We start from the raw sequence: 20737 nt of genomic DNA, 5'->3' as shown, positions 1-20737 counted from the left end.
AGTTCGAGTTGGTTTGGTCCGATTTTCAGTTAAATTTTACACCCCTAATCTGTTCAGACTGTTCTAGTATAGTTTAACTTGGGGTGATATTTTTTTCCTCATGAATTATTCAAAAATTATATTTATAAGCTAATACAAGTAGGACTCATGTCACTACAACATGTGTCATAATTTGGGTCTAGTTGCTTATCCAAATTCTGTGCACCCAAATTAGTACTTTTAATTCAATTAAAATCCTAAACAAATAAAACTCTTAATGGCTCCTAATAGACGCCTAAAACCTTAGATAACTGGATACATTCCATCACCAGCGCCGCCAGGCAACCAAGATTAACGCATGCGTATGTGATCGAGATTAACCATAATAAAGCGGTCGAACAATTCCACTCAATTAAAGATGATCAATGTTAACGCGGACATACGATCGTGGTTACTCTTTCGCCACAACAAAGTGGTCGAACAATCCTTCCACTAGTTATTTTTTTTCCTTTTCTTTACAATATAATTGGGTATATATAGAAGGATAGCAAAATGCAAATCCATGCACCGAGCACTAGTATTGTATTATGTATCTACATATTTTTATAATATGATTTATTTTAAATTGGACTGTATTAGATTATACATATGTAAAAATTTACATAGTTACGAATAATATTTTTACAAATTTAAAGATGTATGGTTTACTATCCAAATTTTATTTTATTATTTTTTTCTCTCTCCTCTCCCTCTCTAATGCAGTGGTGTTAATTACAAAATATATATAAAAAAAAATCAGGAAAAATGAAATTATAATATTATTATTTTAGCTCAAAAATCTATAATTCAATGTGTGAGTTTTTCTTGATATATAAAATTAATCTCTAAAAAATATAATTTTACATATGCATATAGAAAAATCAATACTAATGCTTTTACTTGTCGGATTTTTTCTCTCTTTTCTACCTCTTCGTGGTCTTAGAAAATGAAAGGGTGGACTAGATGTTAACAAATATAATGACCAAATGGGTTGTGGTAATTGAATAAAAATTGCAAAGACAAGAAGCAGAGAAATAAAGAAACCTTTGAAAGGTTTGTCACGTAGCTAGGTTTGCTTGTAACATTATGCCAAAATAAAATACACATATCTAACTATTATAAATAATATGTAGACAAAAATTAATTTATAAAATAAATTTCATATGTAATGTATTCTTCTTTGTTTTCTCTACAGTAAATAGATTTTATATAAATTTATTGTCTAATTACCATTATATATTAATTGAGTTGTGCTACGTAGAAATCCTATTCTTCTATATATTATTTAAAATTATATATTATTTTTTTATTATGATATTTATATTAAATTAAAAAATAAAATTATATATTTTTAAGCGATGAATTTATGTCTAAATCTTTTTATATTAATTATTACCAATAAACAATTACTTTCTTTTATTTTTCTCTGGGCTACTCCGAACAGCCAAGTGCCACCCACCATTTCACTCCCTACACATGAAGTGGGTAATGGCAGAGAGACAGTGTCCATGGCCGTCTTCAACATTTTGTTCTTTTCGTTTCAGACTCAGACCATGTATTCTACCTCCTATATTGTACTCAACTCTCTCCTGCTTTTCTTCTCCCACGCCATCTCTCTTTCCTACCCGCCATCCAACTTTTCCTTCGTTTCTAAAATCTCTCTCTCAAACACAGAGGTACGGACCTTTTTATTATCAAATGCAAAAGCACGAATAATTGAAATACTCTGTCCTTTATCTCAACTCGCACTGTCTACCCTCTGCTTCCTTTGTCACACCATCATGGCTTCCTTAAAAGTCAAGCAAGAGTGAGAGAACCCAACCCCACTCAAACACATTGTCACACAGACGCTCTCTCTTCTCCTTTTCTTCTTCCCTTTTTTTTTTTGTTTTTTTCAAGTCTAAGCAGAACACAAAGGCAACACTATCACAGGCGCATGCACGAGTGAGTCAGTGACCCACCGAGCACACCAACAATATCCAACATTTTCAGAGACAGAGCATTGGGATCCTCCAAAAGACACAATCAGTTAACTAGCCCCATGCAGCAGCAGCCAGCAACGTCCAGACTTTTCTGTGACAGAATATTGGGATCCTGCAAGAGACACAACCTGTCCCAGAGCCCCATGCAGCAGCAGCAAACAACGTCCAGGATTTTCAGAGACAGAATATTGGGATCCTCCAAAAGACACAGCCAGTTGCAGAGCCCCATTGATCAGCATCAGCAGCCAACAATGTCCAACATTTCCAGAGACGGAGAATTGGGATACTCCAAAAGACACAACCAGTTCCAGAACCCTATGCAGCAGCATCCCGTATACTCGATCGAAGACCTGCCCTATCCATTCGGAGACCTGACCCCAAATCTCTCAGTCTCTGAGCTCCGAGAAACTGCTTATGAGATCCTTGTCGCGGCGTGCCGGAGCACCGTAACACTGCCTTTGACTTGCATTCCGCAGCCCGAGAAAGCTGACCGTGCTCCGACGATCCCGGCGTGGGCTTCATTGCAAAGGTCGCTGAAGTCTTTTGTGGCTAGCCGGGTGAAGAAGGCGCTGGGGCCAAAAACATCATTGACTTCGAAGGGTTGGGGTGGCGATGGTGACTCAGTGAGTCAAGGGCGAGGGAAGAAGCAGGTCACAGTTGGGGAGTTTACGAGGGTCCAGATGAGGGTTTCGGAGCAAACTGATTCGAGAATTAGGATTGCCATACTGAAGATCGTTGCTGGGCAGGTGGGGAGGAAAATCCAACTTTGGCCTTTTTTAAGACTTATAACTTGGGTCAATAATCTTTTTTGATAGGTATTAACTTGGGTCATTAATCTATTAATTAATTTTGACTTATTTATTAGTTATGTGGTTTGGTTTTTCTAGGGAAGATGAGAAAGTTGAGGGAAGGAAAAAAGTTTTGAACTTTTTCTCCCTTTTTGTAAAAGAAAAAATATTCATATCAGTCGGAAGTCGCCACACACTTAACGCAATGAATAAAATATATATATATATATATATATATATATATATATATATATCCGTGAGGTGCTGCAGCTTCCAACTGATGCGAAGCAAACTTCTTTGAAAAAATAGTATGAAAAAAGAGAAATTGAGGGAGGACTCGTTTGGGAGCGCAAGTAAAATTATGGCACAGTTTTTATTCATCATCACCTTGTGATTTTGTGCCTTTTTAGTCAGTTGCTGTTGTTAATTTTATATTTACTCTTGGTGATTATCTTTACTGGTTAGTGGCATTCAAAGTTCTTATATTATCTATCCATTTCTAAAGCTAATTGAACCAAAAGAATTTCCTTAGAATCCATGGTTCTCTGTTGCTCGAGTCCTTTAATCCGGCAAAGTAATTTTTTGGGGTTTTCTATTTCATGAATCAGGTTGGAAGACGGATAGAGTCGGTGGTTTTGCCACTAGAGCTATTACAGCAATTCAAGTCTTCAGATTTTCCAAGTCAGCAAGAATATGAGGCTTGGCAAAGGAGAAATTTAAAGGTTCTGGAAGCAGGGCTTCTTCTGCATCCTCGTCTGCCGCTGGAGAAGACAAACTCTGCAGCGCAACGGCTCCAGCAGATTATTCGTGGGGCCTTAGATTATTCGTGGTGGGGCTCACAGTCAGTGCAAGTCTTGCAAAGTGTTGTTATGACTCTTGCTTGCAGATCATATGACGGGTCTGCTTCTGAGATATGCCACTGGGCAGATGGATTTCCATTGAACCTCAGGCTCTACCAAATGCTCTTAGAAGCATGCTTTGATCTTAACGAAGGAACATCTGTTATTGAAGAGGTCGATGAGGTTTTAGACCTCATAAAGAAGACCTGGGTAATCCTCGGATTGAACCAAATGCTGCATAATCTTTGCTTCTCATGGGTTCTATTCCACCGTTATGTTGCAACTGGCCAAGTGAAAAATGAACTTCTGTTTGCATCGAATAATCTGTTGATGGAAGTCGAAAAAGATGCCAAGGAAATTAGGGATCCAGTTTCCTCAAAGGTTTTGAGCTCTACATTGAGTGTGATATTAGGCTGGGCGGAGAAAAGGCTTCTTGCTTACCATGATACTTTCCACAGCGGTAATATTGAATCATTGCAAAGTATTGTTTCTATAGGGTTATTATCTTCGAAAATATTGGTAGAAGATATTTCTCATGAGTATCGTTGGAAGAGTAAAGAAGTTAATGTCACCTGTGGAAGGGTTGAAACTTATATAAGATCGTCACTTCGCGCTGCTTTTGCTCAGGCAAGTTTCTTCAGCATTATATTGCTAAATATAAATATGATTCCAACAACCCATTTATGCTTAAATGTATGAGTTAGGCTTTTGACAGGGACCCAACTATTAAAACTTGCCAGTTGGTGAGCCTTCAAAAGATGTTTTGACTCCAGAAAATGACTTCTGTAGAGTATCTCACCCTTCTGGTGTAGAACTGAATCATCGTTGAGATCTTGTAATTAACTTATAGAGAGGTTTGTGATCATTTCCAACCTTTTTGTGACACATTACCTAACTAAATTCTTCATTTAAAGAAAACTTTTTGTGAACATCTCCTTTACTTAAATCAATTCTTCCCTTGAGCTTCAATCCATCATTCCTCAGAATCTTTCTACTTCTGAACTGTAGTTAGTCAGTTGATATTTTCAAGACATTCTTTTTGTTGGCCATTCCTTACATTCTTTTTGTTGGTCATTCCTTGTTATCTTTGTCTCTGTGCAATGGAGTATCTTCATGATATGCTTACTTATTCTTTGGTAGAAATTGTATGGTTGAATAACCTTATGACTGTGGTTAGGAGTATATTTTCATGTATTTGGATCTATATAGTGTAAAGTCTTGAAATTTAAACTCTGAGCTATATACCTTTTCTGACTTTCCTTTTTCCTCCAGTTCCTGTTTGGGTATGCAATTTCCCATTGATTTTTCCCAAGATTATGCTTGTATACATTTATGTCTATTTTACCAAGCTTGCTTCTCAGCTTTGCTATGAAAATAATATAACTCAAGGTTCTGATTGATCTGTCTTAATGCTGAAAATGAAGGCGGTGAACTCAAGCTACCATGTATCTAACAACCAGAACAGTTCTCTTCATGCCCTTTGCATCCTTGCACAAGACACTAGCAAACTGGCTCTTAATGAGAAAGAGATATTTAGTCCAATTCTAAAAAAGTGGCACCCTCTTGCAGCAGGTGTTGCCATAGCTACCCTTCATTCTTGCTATGGGAATGAACTGATGCAATTCATAATGGGTATTAGTGAATTGACACCAGATGCAATACAAGTGCTGAAAGCTGCTGACAAATTGGAAAAAGATCTTGTGCAGATTGTAATTGAAGATGCTGTGGACAGCGAGGATGGTGGGAAGTCTATTATACGAGAGATGCTTCCTTATGAGGCTGAAGCTGTGATAGCCAATATGGTAAAGTCATGGATAAAGACAAGAGTGGACAGACTAGAGGAATGGACTAATAGGAATCTGCAACTGGAGGTATATGATGGAAGGTTCTTGACTTTCTAGTTATTGGGATGTGATGGTATTTTTCTAAATTTGATTCAACAGCAGGAAATTCAATATCGATTGATGATATATACAAATTGGATGTAATGAGTTATTGTTTCTCTCTCTCTCTCTCTTTTTTTTTTTTTTTGTATAGATCAGTACTATCATCAGATTCAAAAGGATATCACCATTCTCTACATATCATTCCTGTGCCTGCACGCATACACACACAATTTTATCAGATGCCAGTACCCCTTCATCCAACCCCCTCCAAAAAAAACCCACTTCATCAAGAGTGAAGAAGTGTATGATGAGAAAATAAGGAAGGACGAACTCTGGTGGCAGATTAGACATTTCCATTTGCCCTGGCTGTTGACAAGACTAGCTTTTTGATACTTTATCATTGAGTTTTGGCACACCATATATGTGGCAACTAGTAAATATGTTCTTCACATTGGCTTACATGTTAAAGGATGGGGTTTAATTGGGGAAGTCTCAGGTTAGGTTTTCCCAACCAGGGAGGATGAAAGGAACTAGCAAAAATATCAGAATTTGAGTTGTGCAATGCACAGATATATTTTGTGTTGGGGAGATTTGGGTTGGTGTTATGCCTCTTTTGTCATGGTTTAGACTTTTCTTGCACTATTAATTACTAATACTGGAATTCACACTTTCAGTAGTAGAGTCTGATAGTCTTTGCCTCAGCTTTTGAAGAGGGATAGCTGAAGACAATAGTTATGTACCATGGATAAAATCTTTCGGTTATCATCTTTTAAAATTTGAACTTTGAAGTTAGAAGTTTCTGTCTTGCTTGAATGTTGTTTTCACCTGTATTATTAGTCACTTGCAATCCTGATCTGTTACAGCATCTTGTTTGAACCCCTATGAGTTAAGTAGCCCTGTTTTGTTTATATGTATTACAGAGTGGCAGTTGATTTCCAAGCTTCAATCACAAAACTTACTAATGATTTTCTAGAAGATAGCTGTTAGATGTCCATGACCTGTTGACTTTTTTCTTTAGGTCTGGAATCCACGAGCCAACAAAGAGCGAATTGCTCCTTCTGCTATTGAAGTTCTACGGACCATAGATGCAACTTTAGAAGTATTCTTTCTGCTGCCGATTCCTATGCATCCGATCTTCCTTCCTGAATTGATGAATGGTTTCGACAGAGGTCTTCAACATTATATATTGAAGGCCAAGTCTGGTTGTGGTATTATTCCATAGCCTGCAAAATACTGTTGCATTAGTTTTTTAAATTATATTTCTATATTCAATACTGTTGCATTAGCTTTTGAAGTTATATTTCTCTTCTTTGTTCTGCAGGGATGCGAAATACTTACGTTCCCATTATGCCTGCTTTGACTAGATGTTCTACAAGATCAAAGTTCCATGGTGTATCCAAAAAAAAGGAAAAAACACAAATAACAAAGAAGAGGAAATCCCATGTTGCAACTTCCAATAGGGATAACTCCCTTGGGATACCCCAGCTCTGTGTTCGTCTAAATACCTTGCAGCATATACAAACTGAGCTGGGAGTTTTGGAGAAGAGAATACTTGTGGATATTGAAAATGCTGAACGCACTCATGGGGACATTATTACAGATGGGACAATGGAAAGGTTTGAGCTTTCAGCAATTGCTTGTGCAGAAGGGATGCAACAACTCTGTGAGGCAATGGCATATAAAATCATCTTCCATGACCTAAGTCATGTTCTTTGGGATTCCCTATATGTTGGGGAAGTTTCTTCTTCTAGGATTGAACCCTTCCTCCAGGAGCTTGAGCAATTTTTGGAGATTATTTCATTAACAGTGCATGACAGAATAAGAACTCGTGTCATTACTGACATAATGAAAGCTTCTTTTGATGGTTTCCTGCTGGTTCTGCTTGCTGGGGGCCCTTCTCGTGCTTTCTGTCAACAAGATTCAGCAATAATAGAGGAGGATTTTAACTTTCTCATAGATCTATTTTGGTCCAATGGGGATGGATTGCCAGGTGATCTAATAGACAATTATTCGACCACAGTTAAAGCCATTCTTTCTCTACTTGGTACAGATACAGAGAGCTTGATCGAGCAGTTCAGACGTTTAAATCTCGAGACATTTGGCTCTGCTAAATCTAAGCTTCCATTGCCTCCATGTTCAGGTGAATGGGATCCAACTGAACCCAACACGATTTTAAGAGTCTTGTGTAACCGTAAGGATGAGACGGCTGCAAAGTTTCTTAAAAAGACTTACAATTTGCCTAAGAAATTATAACAACTTTGGGTTCCGAAAATGATATGACTTAAATGATGCATTCATGATTCATGGGTAAGAAATGCTGCTTGGTCGGTCATTCCTGCCTTTGCCAATAACTATCATGTTAGAAACGAATAGCACACAGAGATTGAAAATGGCAAAACAGTGAGGCGATTGTTAATCTGTCTCTTAGATAAATATTGTCTCTCACTCACGAAATTGAGTTCTGCAAAAGAGAATATAACAAGTTTGTCCTCATGATACAATACTGTTTCTATAGTGTGCAGATTGCAAATTCTGAACACTAATTTTAGAATGAATAGATGTAGTAACAACAGTTGTGTTGTTTCATTTGAATTTAAATAAAACGGTTTTTATAAAAAATGTGTGAAATAACTGTCATCGACAGTTAATAATAATTGTCAAAAAGGATGAAAGAACATATCATTTCGTTTGGATTAAAATAATTCCGTCACTTGCGATGATGCGTACGTGCTAAGTGCGTCTAAAGTATCAGACCTTCATACTGTTAGTGCTTTGCATTAGGTGACACTACTATTGTGTGTCTCCTTATATTCTAATTTATGTATCGTAAAATCCATTCACTTATAAATCACTAAATATTTGCTCGTCTTTCTAATGTGAAACTAACAAAAAATCACATTGAAAGAAAATTTCAAAAGAAGTTGAAATTGGAGAGAATATTTGAAATAATCCAACATATCATGCCAACTAGATGTCAATGTTCCAACTTCCAACCAACCATTTTCTATTCTATTGGGGCGTCTAGGAGGGTTGCCCTTGTTGGAGGTAAAATATAACTTTTATTTTTTCTTTTAAATTTGAGTAATGCTACATCTACTTCATGACCAGTTCGGAGAAGAATAATTTCTTTCTATTGATTTTTTTATATTCTTAAATATTTTAAAAAAAAATTCATAACATCACTAAAAAATACTTCCTTAATCACTAAGTAAAAAAATAAAAAATTATCAAGACCCAATCAGTACCTAAATGTCGGTGGCTCTAGTATTTTTCTTTAAATTTATAATGAAGAGGTCAATTTCAAATAATTTTATTAATAAGCAACATACATCGTGCCAATATCTAACATCCACAAGTGAATCCGTGTGCCTGTTTAGTTTTAATTTAGGAGCTTATCAATGTTGTTGATGCAATGATGCCACAGATGAGTGACAAAGCAAATAAGAAAAAAATTCATATAAAAACACAAGAATTGTATAATTGAAGTAGATTCATTAGAAATGTTACTACAATTGTGAAGAGTGACGAAAGGATATATGAACTCAAATGATCCGAATTCTATCGATCGAATTTAAGGTCTGTTTGAATTTGGAGATGAGTTGAGATAATTTTATATGAGTTGAATAAAATATTATTAGAATATTATTTTTTAATATTATTATTATTTTAAGAGATTTAAAAAAATTAAATTATTTATTATATTTTCAATTCAAACCGGAGCTTAGTATTTAACCGAATGATTACCCAAACCCGAATGAGTTCACATATCCGGGCCTACTTCCAGATCCAGATTCACATAGACTCTCGTTACTGATGAGTCTCATCTCCTTTTACTCCATCCAGCGGACCAGCCTATGACTCCGTTCTCGATTCTAATAACGTATGAGCCCCCCCATTCACCACCTCCTGCACAGGATTTCTATATTTTCACACAAACCCAAATGCTTGACCATATTTTCCCATCTCAATCACAGCCTCTCATCAATTCCTAGCTCATCTTTGGACTCTCAATTCAATGCTCAATCTCCAACAAATCAGGGACCGCAGGATTCAATCCATGATCCAGCAAAAATCATTGCGACCCAAGTGTCAAATTGCAGAAACTTACTGGAACTGAATCAGGTTTATGCACGGATTGTCCGAACCCAACTCCTAGAATTGTACCCTGCACCCTTTCATTGGAACAACATTATAAGATCGTACACTAGGCTAGATGATCCGAATAAAGCGCTTTGTGTCTATGTTGCAATGTCACGAGCCGGTCTCTTGCCCGATTCCTATACGCTTCCAATCGTCTTAAAATCTGTGTGTCAGTTTCTTGCCATTGAGTTTGGTCGACAGCTTCATTCGCTGGCCATAAGGATCGGGTTGGAGTCCAACGAGTACTGTGAGAGTGGGTTCATTAACCTGTATTCGAAGGTGGGTGAGTTCGGAAATGCGAGAAAGGTGTTTGAGCAAAATCGTGATAGAAAGTTGGGTTCTTGGAATGCAATCATTGGAGGTCTTTCTCGAGGTGGGTTTGCCAAGGAAGCAATAGGCATGTTCCTGGAGCTAAGAAAATGTGGGTTTCTGCCGGATGATGTGACTATGCTTAGTGTAATATCGGCTAGTGGAAGTCTTGGGGACTTGGACTTGGCTCTCCAACTGCATAAATGTGCTTTCCAAGCCATGCCCATTGAAAAACCGGACATTTTGCTGTCAAATTCGCTTATAGACATGTATGGAAAGTGTGGCCGGACGGACTTGGCATATAAAGTATTTTCAAGGATGGAAGAAAGAAATGTATCATCGTGGACATCCATGATTGTGGGTTATGCAATGCATGGCCCCGTAAATGAAGCACTAAATTGCTTTCAATGCATGAGAGAGGCTGGAGTGAAGCCGAACCATGTGACTTTTGTTGGGGTACTTAGCGCGTGTGTGCATGGTGGGGCTGTGCAAGAGGGAAAATATTACTTCCATATGATGAAGAATGCTTATGGGATAATGCCCCAGTTACAACATTATGGGTGCATGGTCGATTTGCTTGGTAGAGCGGGGTTGTTTGAGGAGGCCAGAGAGATAATATTGGGGATGCCGATGAAGGCAAATTCAATAATATGGGGGTGTTTGATGGGTGCTTGTGAGAAGTATGGGAATGTGAAAATGGGGGAGTGGGTGGCTAAGCATTTACAAGAATTGGAACCTTGGAATGATGGGGTTTACGTGGTTTTATCAAATATTTATGCCAGCAGAGGTTTGTGGAAAGAGGTTGAGATGGTAAGAGAAGTTATGAAGCAGAGCAGACTAGCTAAGATTCCTGGCTATAGCTTGGCAACGAATTCAAAGTGAAAGCCATGAAGTTTTGTCTTATATGTTGGAGTTCTTCCTATTCAGTGCAGTTGTATTCAGTTTGCAAAACAGTCTAAATTTATAACAATTTACGCACTCAAATTGTAACAGTTCTGAGTTAATTAATACATTATCTTTTTCTTATTATTTATTTTTCCTCCTTAACTAATAAAAAAACATAATGCAAATGTGATTATGGTTAAGCCGTGCTTAACTCAAATTAATTGTATTGTGGATACAACATCTGTCATAAATGAGTTTGTTAACAGGAGGAAAAACCACAGAATCTGTTCCCCCACCCCTCCCCCCCCACCAAAAACAAAAAAGAATGAAGTAATTTATCATCTTGTTTTTCTGAAACATGGCTGATGCTTGAGGTTTGACAAATGATTACTGCATGCTCTTACATGACTTTCGAGTCCTCTTAGCAGCCTTTTATTTTTTTGGATTCTTAAGCAGAAGCCAACTTCTTATTGGGACGCAACCTCTTCTATTCTGGTACCTTCACTGAATTCTAGAATTAGTTGAATTTTAAGTGTCTTGATGCAGAATAATTTCGTGATCATCTCTTATATCACTTAGTGTGGTCTCCACAAGATCATTACCATCTTGAGGAACCCCATTCTCATCATGAAAGGTATGGACTCCATCCAACATCATTTCACTCCTGCTAACAGCAGTTTCATTGTTCTCCAATCCGCTAGGCTGCACTGCAATCTCTTGTTTGCTTCCAATAATATCTTTATCCTTTTCATCTTGTCTATTGAAGTTGGCTGCTTCATCTTGGTATTGTTTGATAGAATCATCAGCAATTTCCTTAACCTTTTCTGATTCCTTACCTTGTCTTTCTGAATCCTCTCCACCTATCTGCTTAACTTCTGTTTTCGGGTTCTTGCCATCTCTTTCATCACCAATCTCAAGCCTCTTCTCACCTCCTTGCTCACTACTTCCCCATGGATCATCATATCCTTTCTTGGAATAAACTCCTTCAACATCAGAATTATTTATTAAATCATTTAGAGACACCATCTCCGGTTGCTCCAGTTCCTCATGGAAAATTTTTTCTTCTAAAATTCCATCTAATTCATCATCTCCACCTCCACCATCTTCTTTCATTTTAGCTTCTCCCACAAGATTGACATCTTCTAAGTTGGACACACCTCCATCACTTGACCATGCTTTCCGACCCAAAACAAGAACAGTATTTTGTTCCCTGAGCTTGCTTTGTAGACCTCCACCATAGTCCTTCCCCTTACCGTTTGAGTGCTCAATTTGGTATAGCAACCAGAAGCAAACACCCAAAAGCAATGACAACTGTAAAGCCCGCCTTGCCTTAAATCCTTGGGGCATCTGGTTGCTGCCAGTGGGCTTGTAATTCATCACAATCTACACAACTTATCCCAAAGTGGGCCATCCAAATAAATAAATACTCACAAGGAAGAAGTAGAAGGAAAACTACTTTTCAACAAAAACAAATCACAAAATCTTAACATGCATAGAAAATTCAAGAGAAAACTGACAGTATGTGGTTAAAGAACACCACAGAAACTGAATCATGTAAACCAATCCAGAACAAGCCAAAACTTCAAAAAAAAAAAAAAATCCCCCTACTTTCATCGACTACTACGAATCAACGCATATCCAGAAGAACTACTTCATCAGTTACAAAATAGAAATAGAGTTCAAGCAAGATTAAAGAAAGCAAAATTAATCCGTATATTGAATCAAATGGAACAAAAAAATAATAATAATAAAAGATGGAAAAGCAAACGAAAACTACCTTGTTCAGCAAATGGAAAATGATGGAGACCCGAAATACTGGACAACAACACAAGTAGCCTAGAATTCTTATGCAAATACAAGATATCTGTCTTGCTTTCTTGCCATTTTCTTTTCGATGCTTTCGAAGTCTTTAGTTTGAACGTTGAAACTGGGGACATAGCTTAGACAGGAAGAAAAAACCAGCGGTTAGTTTTTTTAAAGTCGTTTCCCAAAGTGACCCTCCGCGGGTTGACCCAGGGGAGCGGCCTGCTGGATATGTTGTTTTAGGTGTTGGTGGTTTCACGTAAATAAGTTGAGAAGGTGGGGGTGATTTGGGAATTCTGTGCTTATAAAAGCCGTCGATGCCGCCTTTGAAAACGGCTACTCTCGGCATAGCCCCGCAGGTGACGGGAAGTGAGCACAGTGAAATTGAATAATTAAGAACTTAATTAATAATTAATTGAGTAATGTTAGAGAGAAACTACTATAACAGTGTATACTTTATACTCACTGCATGGCTACTTCTAGTTGATTGTTCCCAACACTCATTTAGAGAAATGTGTGGTCTACATGATGCCACATCATATATACAAAATAAATATTCCTAATAGTGACTTTTATTTATATTTATTCTAATTAATTATATAACTATCTATTTGACAGGAAGACCCATTATATAACTAAAGTCAAGAAGCTTAAAAAATACAGGCATCCGATTTCTAAACTCTCTTTTGATTAATCACATGCTCTATATACTAATTAAATAAATATGACATATATTGGGAATAAGTTACAAGGAGAAATGATATTTACAGTTGCGTAAGCGCTATACACTTCTTTTAAAAAAAAGTAAGTAAATATGAAATTTATATAAAAAAATTAATTTTTAAATAATAGATCTCATTCTTTTTTAAAAAAAATAATGCATGATACTTATACATGAACTCATGAGTGTATCATTACTCTTTAGATCTTTTAAGACTCAAGTTGTCAATTAAGAGATTTTTTTTTTTTTTTTATCTAGATTAAATATCAATCCATTTATTATATATGAAGCTTAAGTTTATGTCCTTTTCCGGACCACAAATAATTTTGGACTCAAATATCTAATAATGAAGATTATACTTAATTTATAATAATCAAGGAAAATTCATAAAGGTATGTGGGTGGGATAGAAATTAATTAGTGGTTCCTTGTAGGTTTAAAATTCCTCTATGCTTTCCTCGGGTTCAAAGTCAATCGAAATCAACTTTCCTTCTTATTTAATTCCCATATATGCCCATTTGGTCCCATTGAAGCCACTCATATTCCTAATAATTCATTGTGCCTATTCACGTTGATCACCATTTTCTCATGTATGATTTTTTTTATAAGATTTGCTATACATCAATTATTATTCACTTCTATATCTTACGCATGACATTTTTTTTTATGTCAGATCCATCACCTTCGACCTCTCTCTCTCTCTCTCTCTCTCTCTCTCCTCAAGCTCTCTCTCATAGAGGAGTTGGGGCAAGAACCGATTCACTTGTTAGTAAACTTAGTTTGCCACATAAGGTGTGAGACGTGGGGTAGTGAATAATGACTGATAAAAAAATTTATTTATTTATTTTTTATATCATAGGCTAGATAGAGAAGAGGGCGATTGGAGATTAGGAAATTTCTAATAACTGAGATTAGGAAATTTCTAATAACCGAGACTATAATTAAAGTTGTGAAAATTTTTATTTGCAAGTCTATTTATTAATATTTATTAACACCAAAAACACACCACTAATGTGAAATAGGGGTAAGGATCTAGACCGATTTTTTTTTTCAATCCGATCTTGAACCCAAACATTCAGGTGAATCCGGGTAATTATTCGCTAAGATTGGACTCAAGCAGGTTATTCTACCAACCTGGATCCGGTTACGAATCTGGTTATTTAACCGGTTAATCGTAACCGGGTTTTTTTTAAAATAGATTTTTTTTTCAAAACAATGTCTTTTTTGTACATGCAAAACGACATTGTTTTTCATGTACAAAAACTAGAGTTGAAGAAAAATTAGAGTTAAAAAAAATGGAGTTAGAACCGAATACCGATTACAATCTGGGTATCCGATTTTAAAACCAGATACTCACCCGGGTTGTAACCAGTTTTACCCGAGTGAGTATCCACCCAATTTTAAAAATCCGGATGCAGATCTAGATATTCCCAATTATCCAGATACGTATCTGAATCCACAACCCTAATGTGAAAGACTGCCCACACTAGCCATAAAAGACTATTTGTACTAGATTTTTTTTATAAGTATTTTTAATTTCACGGTAAAGTGGCGTCTTTATGCACATGTTTATTTTTAACGTCGTATTTCACATGCCTTTGGGTTAGGCTCCGACAACTCAGGTCTTTAGAATTTGGGCCTGCAAAAGATGCAGAAAGAGGCAACAAGGAGAGGGTGGCAATAGGGCTAGGGAGTCTCCGATGCCAAAACTAATAAATTATTTTGGAAGTTTGTAAATAAGTAAAATAATTTAGGGATCAGAGAGCGTTTTCTTATACCTGAGACTTGCTATTTATATCATAAGTTTTATTTATATCATAAGTTTGGGGAGACATGGAGTCTATGTCCTTCGCACTGTTTCCTTTGTCAGAGTTCTTTAATGTGGCGTAGCTCTACGACGACGTCATTAATATAGCGTATAGTTCGGGTAGTGGTGCTATTAATGCAGAGTGGTTTTCCAATTTCCTCCTCTCCGCTAGTATTCTTGGTAGTCCGTTGATATCCCTCCTGTAAGAGGATCGATGATTCCTAATACATTACGCCCACTAAAGATGAGAGATTAATAATCTGAAGTACTCCTGCAAGATTTTAGTTTCATCCCTGCCATCATTGCTTTCAATGTCATTGGATCATTGATATGTGGCTTCGACAAAGACCAGAGGCTCACACCATTTGATTAACCCATCACTACTTCCAATTGGCAACTGCACCCCTTCTCGACGCAGACTAAGAAAATACTTCAGTTGGTCAAGGAAAAGAGAAATGTTTAGCCACAAGAGAATTATCAAAACAAATCTATAAATTGACGTGGTTTGATATGATACATTAAATTATAAAATTATTTTTATTATAAAGTAGATCTAACATATTATATAAAGTCACGTCAGATCTAATTTTATAAAATCTATATGTAACTGTAGCGCTTCTCGAAGAGTCCATACATAAAATGTTATGCCTTGATAGCAAAGCTAACTAGCAGAGCCGATGCGATGATTGGCGGATTAATATCCTAGTAGATTTATAAGCCAAAACCTCTACCCGGTGAATATCTAGCTAGCTCGGAACACAATTCCAACTCCTTATTATGTTCGTTATTTTGCATAGAGCAGCAGTAACCTAATTATTAATCTGATCATGATATCCAATATAAGGGAGGTTTGAACCAATGGCATTCCTGCATCGATCCTGACCATAAATCTTCCTTAAAATGGCAACTGCTAATTCCTTACAAGCCATTTTCATCACCAAATTAAGTTAGAAAGATGTAAAAATATAGAGTTTCAAAGAAATCAGAAAATGCATGCGCAAGAGATCGAAGTACTTCTGAATTTTTCTACTACAATTAAGACTCATCATGTTCTCAATATATTATAATTGAGTTCTATGACTTGTGTATTATCAATGTAATTGTAATCAAAGAGTAATTTCTTGAAGTCATTAAATTATATTTATACTATAAAATGATTTATTTTTTTTTCAAAGAAATAAAGAAATCTTTTCAACCCTAGTACTACTCACACCTATTACTCGATATATTTAAGTGGTTGACAAACAAGATCATTTAAAATGTGCGGCATCCAGGGGCGGCTCAATGCACACGGTGGCCTAAGGCCAAAATTTAAGACGAGATTATTTTTATAAATTTTTAATATAATAATTCAATCAACTCTCTAATTAATATAATATAAATCAACAAACATTCCGATTGTATAATATATCAAATTTTTTTTTTAAGTGAGTTTTAAGATTAGAAATTTTTTTTTTTTTAACTAAAGGCATTAGACTTGATTGTCATAACATTCAGCTTCCAAAATAGAGGTCTGAAATTCAAAATTACCTCCCCCAAATTGAAAAAAATAATCATAAAACTTTTTTTTTTCAGATCATGATTAATATTATTTAAAGTTGAGATTATAATCTAAATTTTATATTCTATTCTTAATTACTATATATCTGAAATAACTATACTTTTATGTTATAAGGTATTTATTAGAAATATTAATTATTAATTTATTTACAACGCATAGCAAAATGTTAAAAAAATATCCGAAATGTGTTGGTTACAATACTAACCTTTTTTAATATCTATTTTCTATCAAATTTATTTTTTAAAAAAATATAAATAATTTGTGTCAATTTTTTTAAACAAACCACATTACCATTAGGGGCCTAATTAAGGATTGGGGGCCTTAGGCAAGCGCCTTAGTCGCCTTGCCTTTGAGCCGCCCCTGGCGGCATCAATCTAAATGTGATTAAGAATTATAAGATTTAAGATGATTAGAGTATTGTTACTCATTTATAATTATTTGATATGTACTGTATTGTTCAGATAAAAAAAATATAAAAAGAAGACGTAGTTAGTGAAAGCTCATGAATTCTAGATTCTCTAAAATTCTTAGAGTAATTTACCATGTAGATTTCACTTAAACTCAACTATTACTTTTAAATTCAATATTGGAAAGCATTCAAAATCCGTAACTTTACATTTGAAAGCTGTAATCATTGAAACTTTGATGACAACTTTGTTCATAAAAAAGGTTATAAATGTTTGTTGGATAAAAGACTAGTACTGTAAAGGATCAATTTATACAAGAAGATGAACAAACAAGTTATCGGATCCTAGTGTAGAAATAAATATTGATGAGAATTGCCTCAAATCAAGTCCATCATGGGAGAAAAATGGCTATAATATCAAACACACATGAGATCGATAGAACTCATGATACATATTGAGATAAGGCTGCGGTCGTCGTCGACGGTGGCAATTACAAAAACTAGAGTTAAAGAAAAATTAGAATTAAAAAAAATGTTGTTAGAACTAGATACCGGTTACAATCCGGGTATCTGATTTTAAAACCAGATACCCATCTGGGTTGTAACCAATTGGTATCCGCTCGGTTTTAAAAATCCGGATGCAAACCTAGATATTTCCAAATATCCAGATCTATATCCAGATGTAAAATCCTAATCATGTGAAAGGCTGCATGCCCACATTAGCAAACATAAAAGGACTATTTGTATTAGATTTTTTTTTTTATAACTATTTTTAATTTAACGTACAGTACTAAAGTGGCGTCTTTACGCACATGCTTTGTAAATAGTAAAACTCTAAAGTATGATCTAGTCCTAACTCCACCAAAAGACATTCGATAGACAGAAACTCAATAGGTATAAATAATGCATAGTAATAATTAATCGAGTCTTTTCACTTATAAGTTGGTACGAAAGACGTAGATTTTATACTGTTGAAATGGTAGAAGCTAGTTTGCAAAAAGAAGTTTAAAAATTAAATATCCTTAATTTGTTATCTCAATGATACAATTAAAGGATGCGTCTTTCATATAAAAGTGGATATATTATATAGAATCGAAGTAGTCTGAAACAATGGAACCCCACCCTCAAATCTCAAAGGTAAAAAGAGAAAAGCAGCCCATGCATGCAGCATTAAGGTATGTTGGGAATCTTTGTTTGTCTTGTATTTGTCACACAGTTTTGGCACATAATATATATATCTTATATCTAGGAATAGGATTCCCCATGCAACTCTCAAAAGGAGTGATGACATGCAACACGTCAACTGTTCCTTGCAAAATTAAAGTAAAAACTCCTACTTTGTTCCACGCTTGCTCCTAAAGCAATTAAAGTAAGGTTTTTCTTTTCTTAAAAGAAGTAAACACACATACAGTACCGTATTTTGTGGGCTTGCCTTGCTTTCTCATGCAGTGTTAGCATATTTTATTGTCAACAAAAGGGTTTACTGGGGCTTTAGATAAACTCATGTTAACTGATCATCTGTGAATAAAGTTATGATTTTTTTGGTCCAAATATTTATCTTTAGTTAGATGTTTCATGAATTCCATTCACGATTTGAACATACCAACTGGTCTTCATCTATTTTTACAACTCCTCTCAATTCATCTCATCTGTAAAAACAACCGATAGCATTTGCAGGAATCTTAGAAATGAAGAAAAGAAGTACTCCATTAATAATAATTCTGCAGGAACAGGATCGAAGGCAGCGAACCCACGAGCCTGCACTTTCGATATCTGTAGTAGTGAAGTACCCTTTCAATTGCAACCAAAGCTGATCATAACATGCAGTGGTTTTGCTTAATTTGATGGCATATCCTTTGTTTCTTTCTTTTTCCTCACTGGTATAAAATCAACAGAGTAATGTCCTAATAGGTAATGACCTATATATCAAGTTCTATAGGGTTTTCTTTTCCCTCCAAGTTCTTGTATCATTATAAGAATAAATAAAAATTAATTACAATGTAATCAGTCTAAGTGTCAAAATTGGAAAAAAAAAAGGTACAATTGGTATAAAAGGGGTGCTATCAAATGAGGATTGAATTACAATTCAAAAGAGACATATGGATCCATGTTTTTCATTAATTTTATCATTCTCAATCATATATAACCACTTAAAATATAATACATTAGGCGAACTTGTCCTTTATGTGCATATGAAAGAAACTGCTCATAAACTTATATGAGTTAATGTTGTACGTTAGATTATAAAATTATTTTTATTGTAGTATTAATTATTGTTAAAACCATATTTTTAACCCAACTCCAACAGTGACTGAGTGGGCTGTAAATGGCGGGGATGGATGTGTGTATAGTCATACAAGTTCGAGAAAATAAAGGAATATATGAAAGAGAAATACCCTACGTACAAATAAATTATATAAAAATAAATTTATAAATTAATGTGATTTAATATGATATCTTATATTATAAAATTATTTTCATCATAAAGTCGATATAATGGGTGATAGTTTGATGCATTAGAAGTTTGGAACTTATTTGAAACTAAAGGTTTCATATTAATTAGCATCTATTTTAAAAACTCACAACGCTCAATTTAGTTAAAAACCTATAGAACCTATCACTAAAATATCCAAAACAAGTCAAATAGTTGATGTTTCGATTTATTTCTTACTAATACCAGGGGTGTAATTGGTTCGGTTCGGTTCGGTTCGATTTAGTCTAGTTTTAGATATATTTTAAAATTGAACCAGTCTATTTTAAAATTATGATAATGACTGATTCATTTAGAAAATCAAAACTTTTAATTTTTTCGTTTTGATTTGACAGGTGTGATTCGGTTTTTAACTTTTTTTGTTGGACTACTTGATTTTTCTAACCCAAATAATTTTTTTTTTTACCATGATAGAGTCCAAAACTTTGTTTTCAAAAATACTACGTATATAATAACCACAAAAAATGTGCAAAAATATACTTATAAAAATTGTATTTATCTATGATATATTATATATATATATATATATCTATCAAAAGTGTACTCTTACATTTATACCATTTTATATATGTAAGAATCTAATTAATATATAAGAATAGATAATAACTTATTAATAATTTAATATTAATATTTATGATTAAAAATAAATTTATATAAAGGAAGTTGAAGTAGACGCTTTCTTGCTCAGGAAAAATCCGTTCAGCTCCCCGTTTATTTTGATAGAGAGAATCTAGGGTTGGTACATTAAGAAAAAGAGTGATGTCAGTGTGCCGTCAGCTTTAACACGTGTTTATGAGTACAAATTTTATATTTTATTTTATTTTTTAAAAATAAAATATTTTTTAAATATAAAAAAAATACACTAATATATTAAAAGTTACTTCTTTAATTATTAAATAAAAAAATTTAAATACATGAAACATCAAACTGTGCTGTATAATAATATTTTTCTAAGAAAAATCTGATTGAAGCCAAAGAGAAAAATGGTTAAAAATATGATTAAATTTAAAGCGTAAGGAAAGTTGGACGGCCACATTGTGGGTTACATAAAGTGATTGTGTACGAGTGTACGGATATAGATTCATTTGAACCTCAAGAGGGG

At 34.8% G+C, this 20737-nt stretch overlaps 3 protein-coding genes across 4 annotated transcripts; 2 read left to right on the top strand and 1 right to left on the bottom strand.

The window, feature by feature from the left end:
- Positions 1-1901: 1901 nt before the first annotated feature.
- Positions 1902-7911, top strand: LOC109021055 (protein unc-13 homolog). Its single transcript, XM_019003593.2, has 5 exons — positions 1902-2746; positions 3397-4254; positions 5052-5498; positions 6532-6721; positions 6835-7911. The coding sequence occupies exons 1-5, from the start codon at positions 2060-2062 to the stop codon at positions 7764-7766; spliced, it is 3114 nt and encodes a 1037-aa protein (XP_018859138.2). The 5' UTR covers positions 1902-2059; the 3' UTR covers positions 7767-7911.
- Positions 7912-9305: 1394 nt separating this feature from the next.
- LOC109021056 (pentatricopeptide repeat-containing protein At1g77170, mitochondrial-like) lies at positions 9306-11146 on the top strand. The gene has a single exon (XM_019003594.2). It carries the CDS (start codon positions 9396-9398, stop codon positions 10842-10844), a length of 1449 nt encoding a protein of 482 aa, XP_018859139.1. The 5' UTR covers positions 9306-9395; the 3' UTR covers positions 10845-11146.
- On the bottom strand, positions 11038-12789 carry LOC108991409. 2 transcript variants are annotated; one of them, XM_018965647.2, is made up of 2 exons: positions 12625-12789; positions 11038-12230 (listed from the first exon to the last, which is right to left on the bottom strand). In XM_018965647.2, exon 2 carries the CDS (start codon positions 12222-12224, stop codon positions 11376-11378), a length of 849 nt encoding a protein of 282 aa, XP_018821192.2. In that variant the 5' UTR covers positions 12225-12230; positions 12625-12789; the 3' UTR covers positions 11038-11375. The 2 variants fall into 2 exon arrangements, with proteins under 2 accessions (XP_018821192.2, XP_018821193.2); XM_018965648.2 differs by having other exon boundaries at positions 11187-12238.
- Between the last annotated feature and the right edge of the window lie 7948 nt (positions 12790-20737).

This window comes from Juglans regia, chromosome 10 (assembly GCF_001411555.2).
Source record: "Juglans regia cultivar Chandler chromosome 10, Walnut 2.0, whole genome shotgun sequence".
Classification (NCBI taxonomy): Eukaryota; Viridiplantae; Streptophyta; class Magnoliopsida; order Fagales; family Juglandaceae; genus Juglans; species Juglans regia.
Note: the sequence above shows the minus strand (reverse complement) of the source record. Positions and strands in the feature narration are given on the sequence as shown.

Bases quoted from the DNA above. Each gene is read 5' to 3' on its own strand.
- LOC109021055 (XM_019003593.2), top strand. From the start codon at position 2,060: ATGCAGCAGCAGCCAGCAACGTCCAGACTTTTCTGTGACAGAATATTG. The intron at 2,747-3,396 runs GTGGGGAGGAAA...TTCATGAATCAG, and splicing joins TGAAGATCGTTGCTGGGCAG to GTTGGAAGACGGATAGAGTC. The intron at 4,255-5,051 runs GCAAGTTTCTTC...CTGAAAATGAAG, and splicing joins TTCGCGCTGCTTTTGCTCAG to GCGGTGAACTCAAGCTACCA.
- LOC108991409 (XM_018965647.2), bottom strand. From the start codon at position 12,224: ATGAATTACAAGCCCACTGGCAGCAACCAGATGCCCCAAGGATTTAAG.
- LOC109021056 (XM_019003594.2), top strand. From the start codon at position 9,396: ATGAGCCCCCCCATTCACCACCTCCTGCACAGGATTTCTATATTTTCA.